Genomic DNA, 17498 nt, shown 5'->3' on the forward strand with positions numbered 1-17498 from the left:
GAGAGAGAGAGGAAGGGGGTTACTCTGAGAATGGGAGCACAAGGCTGGTGACAAGCCAGGGGGGGGAACAGATGTTCAGAAGTGGAGGGGTTTGTTGTTTTGTTGTGTTGGCTACAGCTTAGAGACACAGGGCTGGGCATGAGCCAGACAGAGGCTAGACTAGGCCGAAGAGAGGCCTCTATGGCACACAGCTGTCTATGCAGTCACTTGGGCTGTGGCTCTCCCCAGACCTCTTCCTCGCCTCCTTGCCTGCCTGGATGGAGCTGTGCTGGGCTGCTGCTGCTGCTGCTGGAAGCCCCTGCTCCTGGAGGTGGGTGTGGTGGTGGGGGTGGTGACCACCAGAGCTGATGGCTGACTTGGTGCTATCCCGCTGAGGGTTGAGGCTGGCACCATGGTAGCCCACCTCCTGGTCCTGGTGTCTCTCTGGGAGGACCTGTAGGTAGGCCCGGGCACGGTGGTGGCGGGCTGTGGTGTCGCTGAGATCGATGACACGACACTCGTACGTGCCCTCATCTGACGGCTTCACACTGGAGAGGCGGAGCTTGTGGGAGATGTTGCTGCCAGCCACTTTGACCACCTGCAACAGAGGGGCAACAGTTTACTGGTCGTGATCAAAGAGGTCTGTGATAAAGGGCTGATTTCCAGAAAACAGATCAAATATCTCTTAGAATATTTGTCTGGCACTGTATCAGGGACAAACACACACCCACACAGAAACAGGGAGGCAACACATAAAGAGATAGGCAACACTCACACACAAACACTCTCACACACACACACAGATAGGCAACACACACTCACACACACACACACACACATACAGGAACAGGGAGGCAACATACACACACATACACACACACACACACAAAGGAACAGTAACCTGGCCCTATGAGACCCCCCCCCCCCTCTCTTCTGGGATGTTATTTGCACGGACGCAGCAGCTGGTGATAAATATAACACCTCCTCATCTCTCCGCTCCCAGGTAGCAGGCCTGCCTGTGTCTGGGTGTCTCCTGAGGCTAATCAGGCAGGAGCACAGCATCACACTCAGAAAACACACCAGCTGCAATCCCACACAGTCTGAACAAACCAGAGTTATACAGACACTAAAGATCACAGGCTCATACAGGCTCATGGCCTCTGTAGATTCAGACACAGCAGCCAGTAGGCAGGGCTGGGATCATGATAAACTGTTATCACTAGGTGATAATAGTTTAGACATATCCAATACAATAGACATATCCAATACAATAGACATATTTAAACTTGATAAATGTATAGTCTTCTACTTCTATTTAATTCCAATTTACTGCTCTTCAGAGGTGAGAAATAAACAATAAGGACAATAACAAAGATAAACAGCATAGAAAGACAATGCAAGACACTCACACTGATTTTAGTGGCATCTTTAGGCTTGTAATCCTGGGGCACAACCTGTAAAAGATTGAGATAAACAATGCTGTAATAAAACAAAAAGCCTTTTCTCCATTAGTTCACATTATCTACAGTTTTCTCAAAGGTAATTTGAATCTTCCCACCTGATTGGTTTCCCAAGGCTGCTTGTCTGACCAATCCTTCTGGTTCCTGATGTACCACCACTGAATCTCCAGCGAATAGGAAGGTGTCCCCGCCCCCCGGAAGGAGCAGGCCATCTCCACATCCTGCCCCCGCTGGACACTCAGGTCCTGGGGCACCTCTGTGAACATCGCTGGAGGGGACAGGGGAGAAGCAACATGTACATTTTTATATTAGGCCTCGTATTTACAGTACTTTATTTAAAGTTATCTTACAAGACTTGTTTTATCTCTCTTCATATTTTTACTTACTATGTTTATGGTTATGCACCAACTTACCAAAGCAAAACTCCTTGTACTTGTGACATTATGTCACACATTACTTGTGACCTTGTACTTACAAGCAGATAAAGGGGACCCCGGTTCTGATTCTGATTAACACCACTCCTAAACACCTCCACTACCCAGGAAGAGAACAGCAGGCTTCCTATAGTTACGTATATCAGCATGTCAGCCATGTTGTGTCGGTTTGGTCCTGGATCTCTCAGAGGGGAGGGTAGAGACAGATGATCTCTATGCATGCACATCCACAATATCAGAATATCCCTTCTCCACCCTCCCCTTCCTCTCCTCTCCTTTCTAATCATCTTCTTGCAGCCACAGACAGACACTCTTGAATACCAATGCCTGTCCTGTCTGAGTTGGCTGAGGGCTAGAGATGAAGCCGTGGTAGATCACAATGGTCTATGGCCAGATGGAGGTCTCTATACAGTAAACGCTATTTGTCTCTGTGTATATCAAGATAAAAGAGAGAGAGAGAGAGAGAGAGAGAGGAAGAGAGACAGAGAGGAAGAGAGAGAGAGAGAGAGAGAGAGAGAGAGAGAGAGAGAGAGAGAGAGAGAGAGAGAGAGAGAGAGAGAGAGAGAGAGAGAGAGAGAGGAAGAGAGAGAGGGACGGAACGACAGAGGCAAAGGGAGGAGCAGCTCTCCCAATCACTCCAGGAACAAAGGAGAAACAATCAAAGGAGTCCCACAGGTTCAAACCAGAGGGGAGTCCCCATGCCAAACTTGTTCTGCGACTGTCCCATCTCCGTCCAGCGGATCCCCTCAGCAGGGCTGCCACTCGCAGACACTCCAGCAGACCTCAGCCCCTGCTGTCCTGCTACTCTGGCTAAGTCCTTGTCTTTAAACCAAAGGTCAAACATGGTTTGCTCTGCCAGTAAACAAGGCAGGGAGATGGTCAAGGACAGGCCATCTTATTGTATGGAAACTCAATAATACAACGGCCCCTGCAAGTAAATGAGAATGCGGTCGAATACCATGACGATGAGAGGCAAGTTTGTGATTTTGGTACTAGAAGTGTTTCTAGCCAGATAGACACAGCATTTGAATGCACTGTAACAAATCCATAAAAGGACCATCAGAGACCTAGCTCTCTGGCCAGTGTAACTGTGACAACAACCATCTCTTCTTTCTTATCTGTGTATTTGTGGACTGGTATTGTGCCCTGTCGGGAGCACATAAAGGGGCTGTTTTGAAGTTGGACATGACACACCCACACACTCAAACACGGATCAGAGGCACGCGCACACACACACACACACATACACTGGAGGAAGGAGGTAAGGAGAGAGAGAAGGAAAAGATATTTTGGGTAAGATAACTTATATCAGATATAAGTTAAGATAAGATATATGACACAAGAGATAGGGAGGTGGAGAGGAACTGGAGGAAAGAAAGAAAGAGAGATGGTGTTGGAGGAAGGTTAGGAGGTGGTCAGCAGGATAGGAGATACAGAAAAAACGTGGCTTTCATTTATTTATAACATGGGAGCTTCCCTTAAGCCTCCCAGCTTCCCTCTTCTTCTCCATGCTCTTTGGGGACTGCATTTCCTACGCAGCGCAGTGCAAATATATCATTGTAACCTTTCTCTGACATTGTAAGGTGACTGAGGAGATAATATTATCCTCCTGTAAGATCCACATGGAGAGAGTTTCAGAGAGAGTGACTGAGAAAAAGAAAAATGTGAAATAGAGCTTCTCTTTCTCTTGCCTCCACTCTGCAGTCATCTTTTTGGAACCACACACACACACACACACACACACACACACACACACACACACACACACACACACACACACACACACACACACACACACACACACACACACACACATCTACACCCAGAGAGCCACACCGAAGCACACACACTTTCTTTGTCCTGCACCAGTGGGACAGCATTCATTTAAAATTCTTGTTCATTGCATAGAGCCTTCTGGATGCCAACTCCCTCTCTCCAGCCTGAGCCAGCCCCACGCCAACAACACAGTCCTAACCCAACCCCAACCCTCGTTCCAAACCGTAAAAGCTTTTTTTCAGCTTTGGCCCGGCCGAGACATCGGCTCACTGACAGCACTGAAGCACACTTCCACCTGAATTATGCCTCCTCTGCTCCTTCTTTCCTCCAGCGTTCCCGAACCTGGTCTCCTGGGGCCTCCTGACACGGACAATAAGGAATAAACTAGGCCTCTGTAGAGAACATGAAGTCAAGCGGGTTTAACAAGATAGCCCTCTTCTTCTCTTTCTCTCCCTCCGTCCATCGTGACGGTGATAAATGGTGCACCTCATCAGCCATGAAGGTAAGCAGACAGGAGAGCCGGCCGATAATGGAGAGAGACAGAGAGACCGAAAGAGGGAAAGAGAGAGAGAGAGAGAGGAAGACAGAGAAGGAATAAGAGAGGGAGAGAGGAACACAGAGATGCACAGAGAATGAGAATAAGAGAGAGAGAGAGAGGAACAGACAGAAAGAGACAAGAGTGATGAGAGACGAGAATGAAGAGACAGAGAAGGGGCGACTGATTGGAAAAAAACGAGACATTAGAATCCATGAGAAGGAAAGGAAGCTCGACAGAGTGACACAAACTCTGACACACCGTGTTAACTAGAAAAACAGCCGTGAAAGAGTCGGATTTCATAATTGTCCGCCATCACAGATATGGAGATTCAACAAGTTCAACAAGTCCGAAACAGACTGTGTTGTCTCTTTCTCTCTCCCTCTCTTTCTCACTTCTCTCATCCCTTTTTCTCAGTTTCAGACTGCGAATCAGAAGTACCAGTCTCAATATGACGTACTTCATAACAACAATTGCAGCTCCAGGTTTGTGAAGACAGTTTTGACACACTCAGAGTTGTCTTGTTCACCTCGCCCTGTGCCTTGACAGGCTTGGCCAGCCAATAGGGTGGCAGACGGAATGTGACGCCACACATAAGCCCGCCCTCTTTTCCACAACCATACAAGGCTCCGTAATGTCGATAGCAGGACCCATGTGACAGGTACAACCATGAACTTTCCCTCCGACACCCCCTGACAGGACAAACGGACAGTGCCGCTCCTCTGGAAGGACAGCCAGCATGTGTCACCCCGTCAGAGTTCAGCCAGGGAGCCGGTGAGAGAGAGAAAGACTGCAGCGCTAATGAAGAGAGGTGACGGCTCCTCTGCTGGGCGGGAGGCGGTGTGTTCCCTCAGCCCATGTGACGCCACAGTGAATGTCACGTAGCATCCCTCAGCACTACCCAGGGGCACCACTACCCAAACTGTACTCGTACTTTCCCCTAGGCCCGGGGAAATATCACACCAGCCCTCCGTAATCAACACGCGCACGCACACTGTATTTGGAGAAGCTACCGATAAGACTCTCTGCTTCTTCTACCCTGTGTTGGCCAGCAGACCGGTCCTGCCTAGTCGCCCAGGACAGGAAACAGGGCAACGTGAGCGGTAGTGCGTCTCACAGAAGATAAGTGCCACATCTTCTTTCTCTCTCTCCTCTCCCTGGCTCACTCCCACTCGTTCTCCCATCTCGCTTCTCCATTAGAGGGATATCAGAGGGAACACATGACATGTATAAATGCATATAAGGAGATAAATAAATATATAAACTGTTCAGATGGATCACCAGTCTAAAGGGACTTCTCAGGGCGCTCCACCAAACTGCTTCCTGTCTGACCGACTGGTTGGCTGGCTGAGGGACTGTTTGTTGGCGTGAAGTGAAGAAACATGAAAGGGAGAGGCAGGGTTTGGATGTGTTCTGTAACTCAGATGCTCCTGTGAACTAAAGCTCTCCGAGAAGCTAAAGGGAGAAAATGAGAAACAGCCACTCTGACTGCAAGCTGACCCTTTAGCTGGTAATGGCCTGCTTTTGAAGTCAGTGTTTAGGATATTGTTAGAAAGAGAGAGCGAGAGCGCGAGAGTGAGGGAGAGAGCGAGGGAGAGACAGAGGAATAGAGAGAAAGAGGGAGAAAGAGAGATGAGGGAAGCACTCTTGACAAAGGCAGGAGAGAAGAAGAGGAAGCAGTGAAGGAGAGCTTGCTTCAAGATAACAGTATGTTGCTAATCTACCAAGAAGTACATGCCACAGCTGGTTAGTCCGGTCTAAGAGCCAATATCATGACCAGGTGCAGCAGAGCCCTCACAGTGCAGAGTACCCTGCAGCATCAGGTTCAAGCCCCAGACCAGAGATATCTGTCTCCCTGCCTCCCTGCCTCTGAGGCACACAGCTAAGCCTTCCAGGGTCCTTATCAAACACTGAGCTCCAGCAAGCTTCCCAGCTGCCAACCTCTTTCTCATTCCCCTAACCCCCCTTCCCCCTCCCTCCGTCCCTCCCCCCTAACCCTAACCCCTCGCCGCCCCCCTCCCTCTCTCCCTACCCCCCCACCGCGCCCTCCCTAACCCCAACCCCCCCTCCCTTCTCTCTCTCTGTCCCTCTCGCTCCCTCTCGCTCCCTCTCTCTCCCACTCTCTCCCACTCTCTCCCTCTCTCTCCCTCTCTCTCCAACTCTCTCCCACTCTCTCCCTCTCTCTCCCTCTCTCTCCCTCTCTCTCCCACTCTCTCCCACTCTCTCCCACTCTCTCCCTCTCTCTCCCTCTCTCTCCCACTCTCTCCCACTCTCTCCCTCTCAGCGTGAGCCTGAGCTTAATGAATAGTCAACACAAACTGCTGAGGTTGGAACAGGATACAGAGCTGCAGGGAGTAGGGAAAGGACAAGGAGACAACAAGACTCGGGCAGGAAGAAAGGCTAGTGGACGGACGGACGGACGGTCAGGAGGACAGACGGACACAAAGGTGACCCACATAGGTTCAGTTCAGTTATTTTATGGAGGGAAGAAACAAGGTGTGTTCAGTCCAGAGGGTTTAAACAACACAGCTCTCTGTTTCCGTTCCTCCGTGGAGTACGGGCTCCTCAGCTCTTAAGTGATTCATTAATTCCATTGATTAGCTCGCTAATCCTCCCGTCTTAAATGAGATGTTAATTGAAGAGTACCCATCTAATGAGCAGCTGCTCCAGACGGCCGCGTTTAGAAACTCTGTCGTGGAGAACAAACTGTTTTCCTTTCATTATCTCCTCATCTCCTGTCCGCTTCACCCGTGCGACTGGCAGCTACCTGCCACTGGGGACAACTGACCCAACCCACCGTTCAGCTGCCTGCCTGGAAGAGGCACAGACACAAGCAAATACCTGTACTCTGAAAGGGCTGTGTTATGCTTGCCCGAAGGTTAGATTACAGATATGAACTGGGAGACAGTTTTGACTGGTATGCATGTATGGCTTTATCCTCGGTGGGTGATGGAGAGCGTGGGTCTGACCGTGGAGCAGGGGGTCTGATGTCAGGTGAGCTAGCAGTGAACTGCCCCCGGGGCTAGAGCGCTCATGCCTCACAGGCAGCTGGTTGCCCCCGGGGCACCCCACCTGCTGCCCCTCTGTCCATCAGGCCACGCTCTGCATGCCGGTCAGCAGGGGCCAGAAGCCCCCCCAGGCAGGGAGGCACGACGCAGGCTGCACATGGGTCTTCATGATGCAACTGGCTGTAAAGTGGAGGAGTGTTCAGCGTGGGGTCACAGCACAACACAGCCAAAGTGGATCACAGACCCGATCAGAGAGGCAGATGCTGTGGCTTAAAGGGACAATGCAAAATATATATACTAATAAAATACGTGATACAAATAATAAAACAATTCTGATCACATATCATTTCATTTTTGTGATCGTTTAACTTGACATTCAAGCTCATCTTTCAAAATAATCGTTTTCGCAAATGAACGTGGAAACAAAGTTATCATGAAGTGGTTGACTAAGACGTTGCTGCTCCCTTCGAAGAACACATGCTCCAAGTGTTTTAATCATGTGATAAAATGTCAATACAACACATCATACAACCCGAAGTCAACCAACAATAGATCACCTCCACCCTGATCAAGCTATCTTTTGGGGGGGGCGCTCTTCAGAATCTATGATGCCTGCCAATATATTGACATGTTTAATGCTGAAGCGAAAAACAAAGAAAAGGCTGCATACGTACCGTTCCCGGTGAGGTGGTTTTCTACCTCTGTGTGTCCATTGGGTCTGGACGTGGCGCTGAGTTGAATATAGAGTCCCATATAATGTAAAGTCCCGACTATCATCCCAAACGCTCCCATCTTCTCTGGTTGAGGTCCCCGTCTTTTTTTCCCCCTCCCCTCTCTTACATTAGGTGTTGTAGGTAAACACAGATGGAGTCACGGTAAGGTGTCTAAATGAAGACCCTGGTGGAAAGTCGCTCTGATGCTGCTGCTCTGTTCCGAACCTCGCCTTGGTGGGGCTGATTTAGCTCTGGATGCGGCGGACGGAGATCTTTCTACCAGCGCAGAGAAGAGGAGTGCCTAGGCTCGCTATGGGGAATATCAATTAGGCGGAACGATATGAGCTTGTGATTTATTCATTAAACTTTCACAAGGCAGTGCGTCTGAAAGCTATAAATACCTATCTGATAAAACTGTCTCCCTCCAAACCCGTAACAGCACTAGGCTATAGCACGTCAGATCACAAGTTGATATTATGTATAAGATCAGATCAAGTGACCACAAAATATCAAACGATTAGTTGATCACAAATCAACAGGTGAACGTTTAGTTACTATTAATTATTTATTTACTTATTTAACGTTCAGCGTAATAGCTCTGTGGCTGCATGCCAGAGATTAAGCCTTGATAGGCCTGGAGACCTCGCAAAACGGATAACAAAGCTACGCCATTAGTCCCATGAGTTTAGAGAGTGTGACGGTTATTGGAGGAGTTTATGCAGCGTAAAATGCGGCCCTAATGGTGTTCGCGTCACCCCAACCCGCTATAACAGGGATGTCTGGTAATGAAATTAGACATGAACCGCGGATCCGTTTCAGCACCACGGACAGCGCCAGTCAGGCACAAACCTCAGGCCCAGGGCGTGTAGTTCAGGATATTTTTCTTTCTTCTTAACCGATTACTCATCAGGAACTTAGTTTATCACACATATTGATTCGTTATTGGTTAGGCATAGCCCCTGATAAGGTTTAGGTTAACCTTAGGCTAAAACAGGCACCGACCACTGTAGCGCATCCACGGACCACCTCGGCGATGACTGTGTGAGTTTTGCAACAGCACACTAACCCATACAGCGTTTTAATCCCCCCAGTCATTAAGTAGGGAGCAACAGAAACCAAACCCTAACAATAAAGCTGCCCTTTCGTTTCCCGTGAAGCACAATACACAGGAAATGTGTGACTATCACTTTGTGAGGATCCGGGAAAAAATAGCCCACTACAGCAGTGTTCTATTCAATCACTGGGAAAATACCATTATTCTACCTCTACTCAGCTGTGAAATTGCTGTACCGCTGTTAACACGAAGTGCCATAATCACAGCTCAGAGACACACAGGGCACAAGCTCCTGCCAATACCAAACGCAAATGACGGTACTGTAGTTATGAGCGATTTGAGCTGGCTGCTCGCACAGCAGATGTTGCCCCGTCGCTGCACAAGCTCCTTGCTGCCAGGACACCACGGCAACAGAAGAGAGGATGAGTGATTGGCATGGCGGGATGGTTCCCACGTGCCTTCCACACGCATCATCACTATGGTGATGATGTCCTTGAGGGAAGGAAGCGGGGGCCCCCTGCTGAAGCGAGCACCTCATCTACAAGTCTGACAACCAAGCAACACTCCTACCAGACTGACACACACACACACACACACACAAGCCCGAGAAAATACACAAGATTTCTTTCAGGGATCCCGTTACCAGGGAAATGGCAAAGTGAGAGGCCTTGGAGATCAATGGTCGGTGGCGTCTGCAGAGCTAGAGAGCAGACCCCTTCTGACACAATAGGAAGTGATGTCAGCAACTGCACCAGGGGGCCGTGGCGGCAGAAACAAAGATAACACGACGATGTCTTGGGGGACATTTTATTAACAAAATGCAAATTAGAAAATACGCTTTACATAAAAATTAAAAAAAATCAGCGAACAGAGCCTGACAGAGGATGGGTAGAAGATTAGGATTAGAAGATTTCCAGGAGGTCCATGATCCTCTTTTGCTCGATCTCCTTGAACTCCTCACTCTTCCCATCTCCGATGCTCTCTGCGTACTCTGAGGAGAGGGACACACACACTGGAGGTGAGCTCCTCCACACACACACACACACACACACACACACACACACACACACACACACACACACACACACACACACACACACACACACACACACACACACACACACACACACACACACACACACACACACACACACACACACACACACACACACACACACACACACACACACACACACACACACACACACACACACACACACACACACACACACACACACACAGGAGGTGAGCTCCCCTTCACACAAACACACACACTGGAGGTGAGCTCCTCTACACACACACACACACTGGAGGTGAGCTCCTCTACACACACACACACACACACTGGAGGTGAGCTCCTCTACACACACACACTGGAGGTGAGCTCCTCTACACACACACACACACACACACTGGAGGTGAGCTCCTCTACACACACACACACACACACACACACTGGAGGTGAGCTCCTCTACACACACATTGTATCTATAAACTGGTTCCTGAGTCCTGTATGTTTTTTTATTCCAAGCCTACTCCACACCCAATTGTAATCCCTGTAAACTGGCTGACAAGCTGAGTTATGTAGGTTCAATCAGGATCTCCAGGAGCAGGGGTGGACAGGCCTGGACTACAGAGTGGCTGTTGTGTCTCTGAGCCCTCACCTCTCATAATGTGACGCACCACCTTGACTGACCCTCCTCGCAGGTTCAGGATCTGGTGAACCCTCTGCTGCAGCTGCGCACACACACACACACACACACACACGCACACACACACAAACACACACACACAAACACACACACACAAACACAAAAGTAGTTCAAATGGACAACAATGGATGAAAATCCCTGTGGTTGTGCCTGGTTCGAGTGTGTGACTGGTCTCTGTGTGTGTGTACCTGGGCTATGCCTGAGTTGCTGATCTCCACCATGATGTAGCAGAGCAGCTGCAGGACGAAGAGGCCAGCGTCCAGACGCCGCAGGTAGAACTCATCCTCCATCCCATCGTCCAGAATCTCCCCGCGGCGCACCATGTCCTACACACACACACACACGCATGCACGCGCACACACAAAGTGAGTGTTTTTTCCTCGTGGTCTGTGAGTCCCTGCTCTTCATTGATCAGCAGCTTAATCAATACACTGAAGTCTTCAGTGGCTCTGGTGTCTCTGCCAGCACAGTTATCCATCTTGACTAACCTGTCTGTCTCCACCCCAGGCTTGGCCACACAAGCACAGCCCTCATTAATCCCCATTACTATGCAGACAGCGGGAGGCAGGGCAGGGGGAGCGTGGGTTTCCAGTGTGTAGCAGGCTACGCTAATGACCAGTCTTAAGTGAGGCTGAGCCAAGGAGTTCAGATAAAGCAAACAGTCGCAATAATGAAGAGATCCAGACAGGCGAGCACACACACACCACTTCCGTACATCTCCCCGTCCAGCACCTTATTATGATGATTACAAGCAGCTACGCTGCATTTGAGCTGGGGGAGGGTGGGGTGGGGTCGGGGGGGTGGGGGGGGGTAAAAAGAACAGTGGACTAGGTAGAATGGTCGAGGCTTTCTCGCCCTGATCCCTTGCCAGCTCCCCTCAATCCTTCAGCACACAGCCTGAGCCCTCTGCACACACAGACCTAACTAATGGATGTCAGGGCAGCGAACAGACCCAGGTGATGGCTGTCAGAGCAAGGCTCTGCTCCCTAATAAGGGGAGGGAGACACGGGAAGGGAGTCAGCATACAAACCGGATACAGCCCCCGCTGTCCTGCCACAGCAACCGCAGCTAACAATGACTGACTGGCTGGATGGCTGACTAGGCTGACTGGATGACTGGTCTAACTGGAGCCTGCAGAAGTCATTAACAGGTGTGTCTGTCTGTCTTCTGAAAGCAGCCCTCACTCTGGACCGGAGATTAGACATCGAGCAGGGAAGGTGTGTGTGTGGGGGGGGGAGTGAGGAAGGAGGGAGAGAGAGGTGGGAGGAGGAGGGAGAGGAAGGAGGAAGAGGAAGAAGGAGGAAAAGAGAAAGAAGGAGGGAGAGGGGAAGGAGAGAAAAAAAAGGAAGAGAGGGGTGAAAGTGCAAAGCTGTGTGTCAAGCTTTCAAATTCCTCTCCGCGGTAACACCCCAATGAGATTCTGAAGAATTAATCTCTCATCGGATATGAATCTCCGCCACTATCTCCATCTCTTCACCCCCCCCCCCCCTCCTCTTCAGACTCCATTACCCAGCCCTGCCTGCTCCTGCTGGAGCGAAGACGCCGCGGCTCTTATCTTTGTCCCTCCATCTGTCTAGGCTGGCACAGCAGACAGCCCTCCACACACACACACACACACACACACACACACACACACACACACACACACACACACACACACACACACACACACACACACACACACACACACACACACACACACACACACACACACACACACACACACACAGGTTGGAGGCTGGGTCGAGGGTGCTTGGCCTTACGTGTTTCTCTCCTTCGATCCTCTTGTCAGCCTGCTGGACGGCCTCCAGGTACTTAAAATGCAGCTCCATCAGCCTATCAACCTGGGGGAGGGGGAACATCACATACATGAAGGCACGGTGACGGGAATATCAAACGCCCAGGAAAATGGGATCCATTGTGTGTGTGTGTGTGTGTGTGCGTGTATGTGTGTGTGTGTGTTTGTTTCTCTGTGTGAAGCCATTCTATGTGTCCGGCATTACAAGGCACAGCAAGGTTCGTTTCTGTTCAGTGTATTCAGCTGACCACAGAAACCACAAACACGGAACGCGCGCACACACACACACGCGCACACCTTCTCGCAGTCGTTCTCGGTGAACTTGCTGTGCATTCTCCCCCTCTGCTGAGACTTGAGGTTCCTTAGCATGGAGGCGATGACGGAACACACATGTTCTGCAAGTAAAAGAACAGCGGTGATCACACTGCATCACCGGGCCGTATCTGCAGCAGGACAGGACTGGATGTGAACACCACGGGGAGGCCTGATTAGCTACAGGTCAATAATCCCACGCAACGGTGCTTGGAAGTTGCTAGGCAACAAGCAACAAGAATCAATTGTATTTTGATTTTCAATGTCTTATTTACCAGTAAAAGTCAGGTAGAGAGCAAAAGAGCAGGGAGGAATAAAAAGGAGAGGCACTGAGAGAGAGCAGCTTGATGAAGAAGGTTTGCCTCCTAATTCCCCAGAGTCTCATTAAAGGCATCTGATTTCTTATTAATCTAGAGCCTGCTGTGTTGTTTAACAGCTCTCTATTCAGAAAGAAGCTAGTCAGCTAGCACACAGAGTAAACACCAAGAGACCTGAGACAGAGAGAGAGACACAGAGAGAGACAGAGAGAGACAGAGAAAGATACAGGGAGGGAGAAAGAGAGAGGCATGTGTACCTTCATGTTCCTTGTCTGACAAGCCAGCCTTCCTCATCTTCTTGGGCGTCTTCATGAACAGAGGGAAGATGGTCCTGAGGCCCAGGATGTCCACAAACTTGTGGCAGTTGTCTGCTCCCTCTTGCCCCATCATAGCGTGGTCCAGAACCTTCAGGGCGCTGGTCCGAGACATTTTCTTCTCCCTGTGTGTGTGTGTGTGTGTTGCGGGGCAGACATACAGGTTGATTAGACAGACAAGTAGATAGAAGGATGATCAAGTCAGGAATGCAGTTTATCAGACAGAGGGGTCTATATAATCGGATTTGGTGTGTATAGTCATACAGATATGAGGATGGTCAGACAGACAGGTAGATATGATGATGGTCAGACAGACAGGTAGATATGGGGATGGTCAGACAGACAGGTAGACATGAGGTTGTTCAGACAGACAGGTAGATATGAGGTTGTTCAGACAGACAGGTAGATATGAGGTTGCTCAGACAGACAGGTGGATATGAGGATGGTCAGACAGACAGGTAAATATGAGGATGATCAGACAGACAGGTAAATATGAGGTTGTTCAGACAGACAGGTAGATATGAGGATGGTCAGACAGACAGGTAGATATGAGGTTGTTCAGACAGACAGGTAGATATGAGGTTGTTCAGACAGACAGGTAGATATGAGGCTGTTCAGACAGACAGGTAGATATGAGGCTGGTCAGACAGACAGGTAGATATGAGGCTGGTCAGACAGACAGGTAGATATGAGGATGGTCAGACAAACAGGTAGACATGAGGTTGTTCAGACAGACAGGTAGATATGAGGATGGTCAGACAGACAGGTAGACATGAGGTTGTTCAGACAGACAGGTAGATATGAGGATGGTCAGACAGACGGGTAGATATGAGGTTGTTCAGACAGACAGGTAGATATGAGGTTGTTCAGACAGACAGGTAGATATGAAGTTGTCCAGACAGACAGGTAGATATGAGGATGGTCAGACAGACAGGTAGATATGGGGTTGTTCAGACAGACAGGTAGATATGAGGTTGTTCAGACAGACAGATATGAGGATGGTCAGACAGACAGGTAGATATGAGGTAGTTCAGACAGACAGGTAGATATGAGGTCTAGGTCTCAGGGAGCCCAGCTGGCGAAGATCTGCCAACTCAGAGGGTACATACAAAACAAATCACAGCCCAAGTTATGATTCTAGGGATATGATGAAAGGTCTTTCTGTCTCCCCCTCCCCTCTCCTCAGTCCTCCTCTCATCCCGTGGATGATTTAAAAGCAGGTGGATTTTGCATCACCATAATTAGATATCGATTGAGGCTGGGATGGAGTCATTCTGTCTGTCTGTCTGTCCAGGTGATTATGGGGGTCCGCGGAGGCTCTATAAAAGCGTGTAATGCCTCTTTATGAGCCTGTAGGGTCATGTTGCCGTGTGCTCTGCTGGCAGGGTACTGATGAGCTTGGCAGCCAGAGAGCACAGCCTCCACTCCACTTGGAAAGGGAAGACCGGGGCCGGGGCAGAGGCCGGGGTTAGGGCTGCAAGATTGGGCAGACCACACCCCTTCTCTGACTGGAGCAGGTTTGGAGAGCCTCCTTTACCTCAGCATGAGGTTCATCAGCTGGAGCCCCTCCCCCCGGAGGAAGCGCTCTCTGTTGGCTGGCAGCATCAGGCAGGAGCAGAGGGCATCAAACAGGTTCTCCATCATCTCCTGTTCTTCTGCTGTGCTGGGGTTGTGGCGCTTAAACACCTGAGCACCGCAACACACACACACGCATTATCACCATCAATGTCACGTCATTGAAAATGGGAGGAAAGAGGGAAGGAAGGGAGACGTGTACTTCTAAACTGAAGGCAGGAGAGGAAGAAAGGAGGTAGGGAGGAGGTAGGGAGGAGGTAGGGAGGGAGGAGGCAGGGATCTTACAGAGAGTTGCTGCAGCAGCACGTCTATCCCGTCCAGCTCTCCCAGCAGCTCCCTGGTGCCTGGAACCCAGAGAGACACACGTCACCCCCGCTCTACATGAGGAGGCTGTGGGGCTGTGATGCTGTGAGGCTGTGGGGCTGTGATGCTGTGAGGCTGTGGGGCTGTGAGGCTGTGGCAGCACTCAGTGTGGTACTCACTGTCATTGTTCTGAAGCAGGATGGCCAGGATCTCACTGCAGTACAGCTTGTTAGCATCAAAAGGCATCTTCGCCTGGACGGGGAAGGGGTATGATGAATGTCAACACTACAGATGTATTATATTGTGTGTGTGAGTGTGTGTGTGTGTGCGCTCACCTTGATTCTCTTCAGAAGCCACTGCATGAGTCCCTGTTGGGCAGCTTCTGTACACAGGCCAGGTCTGAACTCAGCCATGTTCTCTATGATGGCTGGAGAGGGCAAACGTCATATTACATTAGATACATTAGGTTTTACTTGACAGACTGCCTACCAGGCAGAAATCTGTAGGCATATTATGCTCCACATGAACAAAGTTTATTCTGGTGTGTGTGGGGGGAGGTAATCTTGGTCCCCTACCCCCTGTTCTTGTGTATTAGCATCATGAAGATAATGTGTCTGTCTGACATCTCTATCAGTGTCGAGGGGAGGGACAATCTCTGCACAGCACCAGGAGACAGAGAGTAAGGGAGCGAGTAGGAGAGAGAGAGAGTAGGGGAGAGAGTAGGGGAGAGAGTAGGGGAGAGAGAGACAGAGAGAGAGAGAGTGTAAGGGAAAGAGAGAGACAGCGAGAGTAGAGGAAAGAGAGAGAGAGAGACAGAGAGAGACGGATGGAAGGCAGGAGAAACTCCAGAGAGGATTAGGGAGGAAGGGTGGAGAGAGAAGGAAAGAAGAAGAAAAAGTGCTGGAGGACAGATCAGCCTTTATCAGTGTTTGCAGCTGAGCAGACAGCCTCCTGGAGGGCCTAAGCCCCCTACAGCACACACACACACGTCTTTAAGCCTGGAGAGTTCCCTCGATCCCTACCTACCTCCTCAGAATGGAGTCTGCGACACAGCTGTCTAGTTAGTCTTACCTAGTGTGTTGTAGACGCCGTCTGCCTCCTCTTTAACAGTCTCATCCAACCTCTCCATGTTCTGGACCAGCAGAGCCACCACCTGGCCCTCCAACTAGACAGAGACAGAGAGAGACAGAGAGATATAGAGAGAGAGAGAGATATAGAGAGACAGAGAGATATATAGAGAGAGAGAGAGACAGAGACAGAGACAGAGAGAGAGAGAGAGAGAGAGAGAGAGAGAGAGAGAGAGAGAGAGAGAGAGAGAGAGAGAGAGAGAGAGAGCGCAGCAGATACAGACAGAAAGGGGAAGATAAACAGACAAAAAAGGAGAAAAAAAAAAAAAAAAACTCAAACAACCTGAGGACAACAGCTGGCAGGCAGGATAAATGCAGAGGCCTTTTCTTCAGGACTTGACCTATCAGTCAACAGCGACAGGAGGGGCGTGGCCTTTGTTCTCTGTGCTAAATGTCAGCAGACAGGATTGGGCAAGGCAGGTTAACAGCTAGCACATCCCCCCCCCACCCCCCCTCGCCTGGCATGGCCTGCTGCACGCACACGCGCAGACAGGCCGGCGGAGGGAAGCGAGGGAGGCGGCTCGACCTGCGGTGGCCGGGACCTTACACTGGAAACAAGGCTCCGTCCTTTACCAATAACCTTTACCAATAACCACCACTTCCCCTGAAAAGGTTGTGAACGGACCCCCGCAGACGGACACACTGTACACACCGCGTGTACGTGTGGGAGCCGGGGGGGGGATTGGGGGGGTGGGGGAGGTGACACAGGCCGACGGTCCGTCCGCCGGGCAGCGGGAGGAGACGAGGTGCTACGCTAGCGGAGACAGAGCGCGGGGCAGAGCAGCAGGACTCACCAGGGAGTCGATTAGCACCTCGGCGCCCTCCTCGCTCTCATGCAGCGTGTCGGTGTCGGTCAGCTCCTGCAGAAGGTCCACCACGGCTATCGCTATATGTGACACTGGCTAAGGACTGGAGCATGTTCTTACACAGTACCACCACTAGCATGGCTGTTGAAAACATGGGTTTCAGTGTTTGGGCATGATACATTATTGATACATGAATGATAGATTAATGACAGATTCCTCTGAATACATGCAGGACAGGGTAACATGTCTGAAAGTGCTAGGCAGAGCTGTCTGCG

General features: G+C 50.2%; 2 protein-coding genes across 2 annotated transcripts; both read right to left on the minus strand.

The window, feature by feature from the left end:
* Nucleotides 1-32: 32 nt before the first annotated feature.
* LOC136946321 (V-set and transmembrane domain-containing protein 2-like protein) lies at nucleotides 33-7984 on the minus strand. The gene is made up of 4 exons (XM_067240622.1): nucleotides 7867-7984; nucleotides 1538-1707; nucleotides 1389-1433; nucleotides 33-577 (listed from the first exon to the last, which is right to left on the minus strand). Exons 1-4 carry the CDS (start codon nucleotides 7982-7984, stop codon nucleotides 179-181), a joined length of 732 nt encoding a protein of 243 aa, XP_067096723.1. The 3' UTR covers nucleotides 33-178.
* Nucleotides 7985-9752: 1768 nt separating this feature from the next.
* On the minus strand, nucleotides 9753-17303 carry ctnnbl1 (catenin, beta like 1; the record flags this gene model as incomplete). Its single annotated transcript, XM_067240232.1, is given in 12 exon segments — nucleotides 9753-9950; nucleotides 10624-10696; nucleotides 10860-10997; nucleotides 12435-12515; nucleotides 12767-12864; nucleotides 13356-13537; nucleotides 14950-15098; nucleotides 15273-15331; nucleotides 15470-15542; nucleotides 15626-15717; nucleotides 16362-16455; nucleotides 17212-17303. Coding segments are annotated over 12 exon segments (1220 nt in total), but the record flags the coding sequence as incomplete, so codon positions are not given.
* Between the last annotated feature and the right edge of the window lie 195 nt (nucleotides 17304-17498).

This window comes from Osmerus mordax, chromosome 7 (assembly GCF_038355195.1).
Source record: "Osmerus mordax isolate fOsmMor3 chromosome 7, fOsmMor3.pri, whole genome shotgun sequence".
Classification (NCBI taxonomy): Eukaryota; Metazoa; Chordata; class Actinopteri; order Osmeriformes; family Osmeridae; genus Osmerus; species Osmerus mordax.

Bases quoted from the DNA above. Each gene is read 5' to 3' on its own strand.
- LOC136946321 (XM_067240622.1), bottom strand. From the start codon at position 7,984: ATGGGAGCGTTTGGGATGATAGTCGGGACTTTACATTATATGGGACTC. The intron at 1,434-1,537 runs GTGGGAAGATTC...AATCTTTTACAG, and splicing joins AGCCTTGGGAAACCAATCAG to GTTGTGCCCCAGGATTACAA. The intron at 578-1,388 runs GTGAGTGTCTTG...CCTCTGTTGCAG, and splicing joins AAGATGCCACTAAAATCAGT to GTGGTCAAAGTGGCTGGCAG.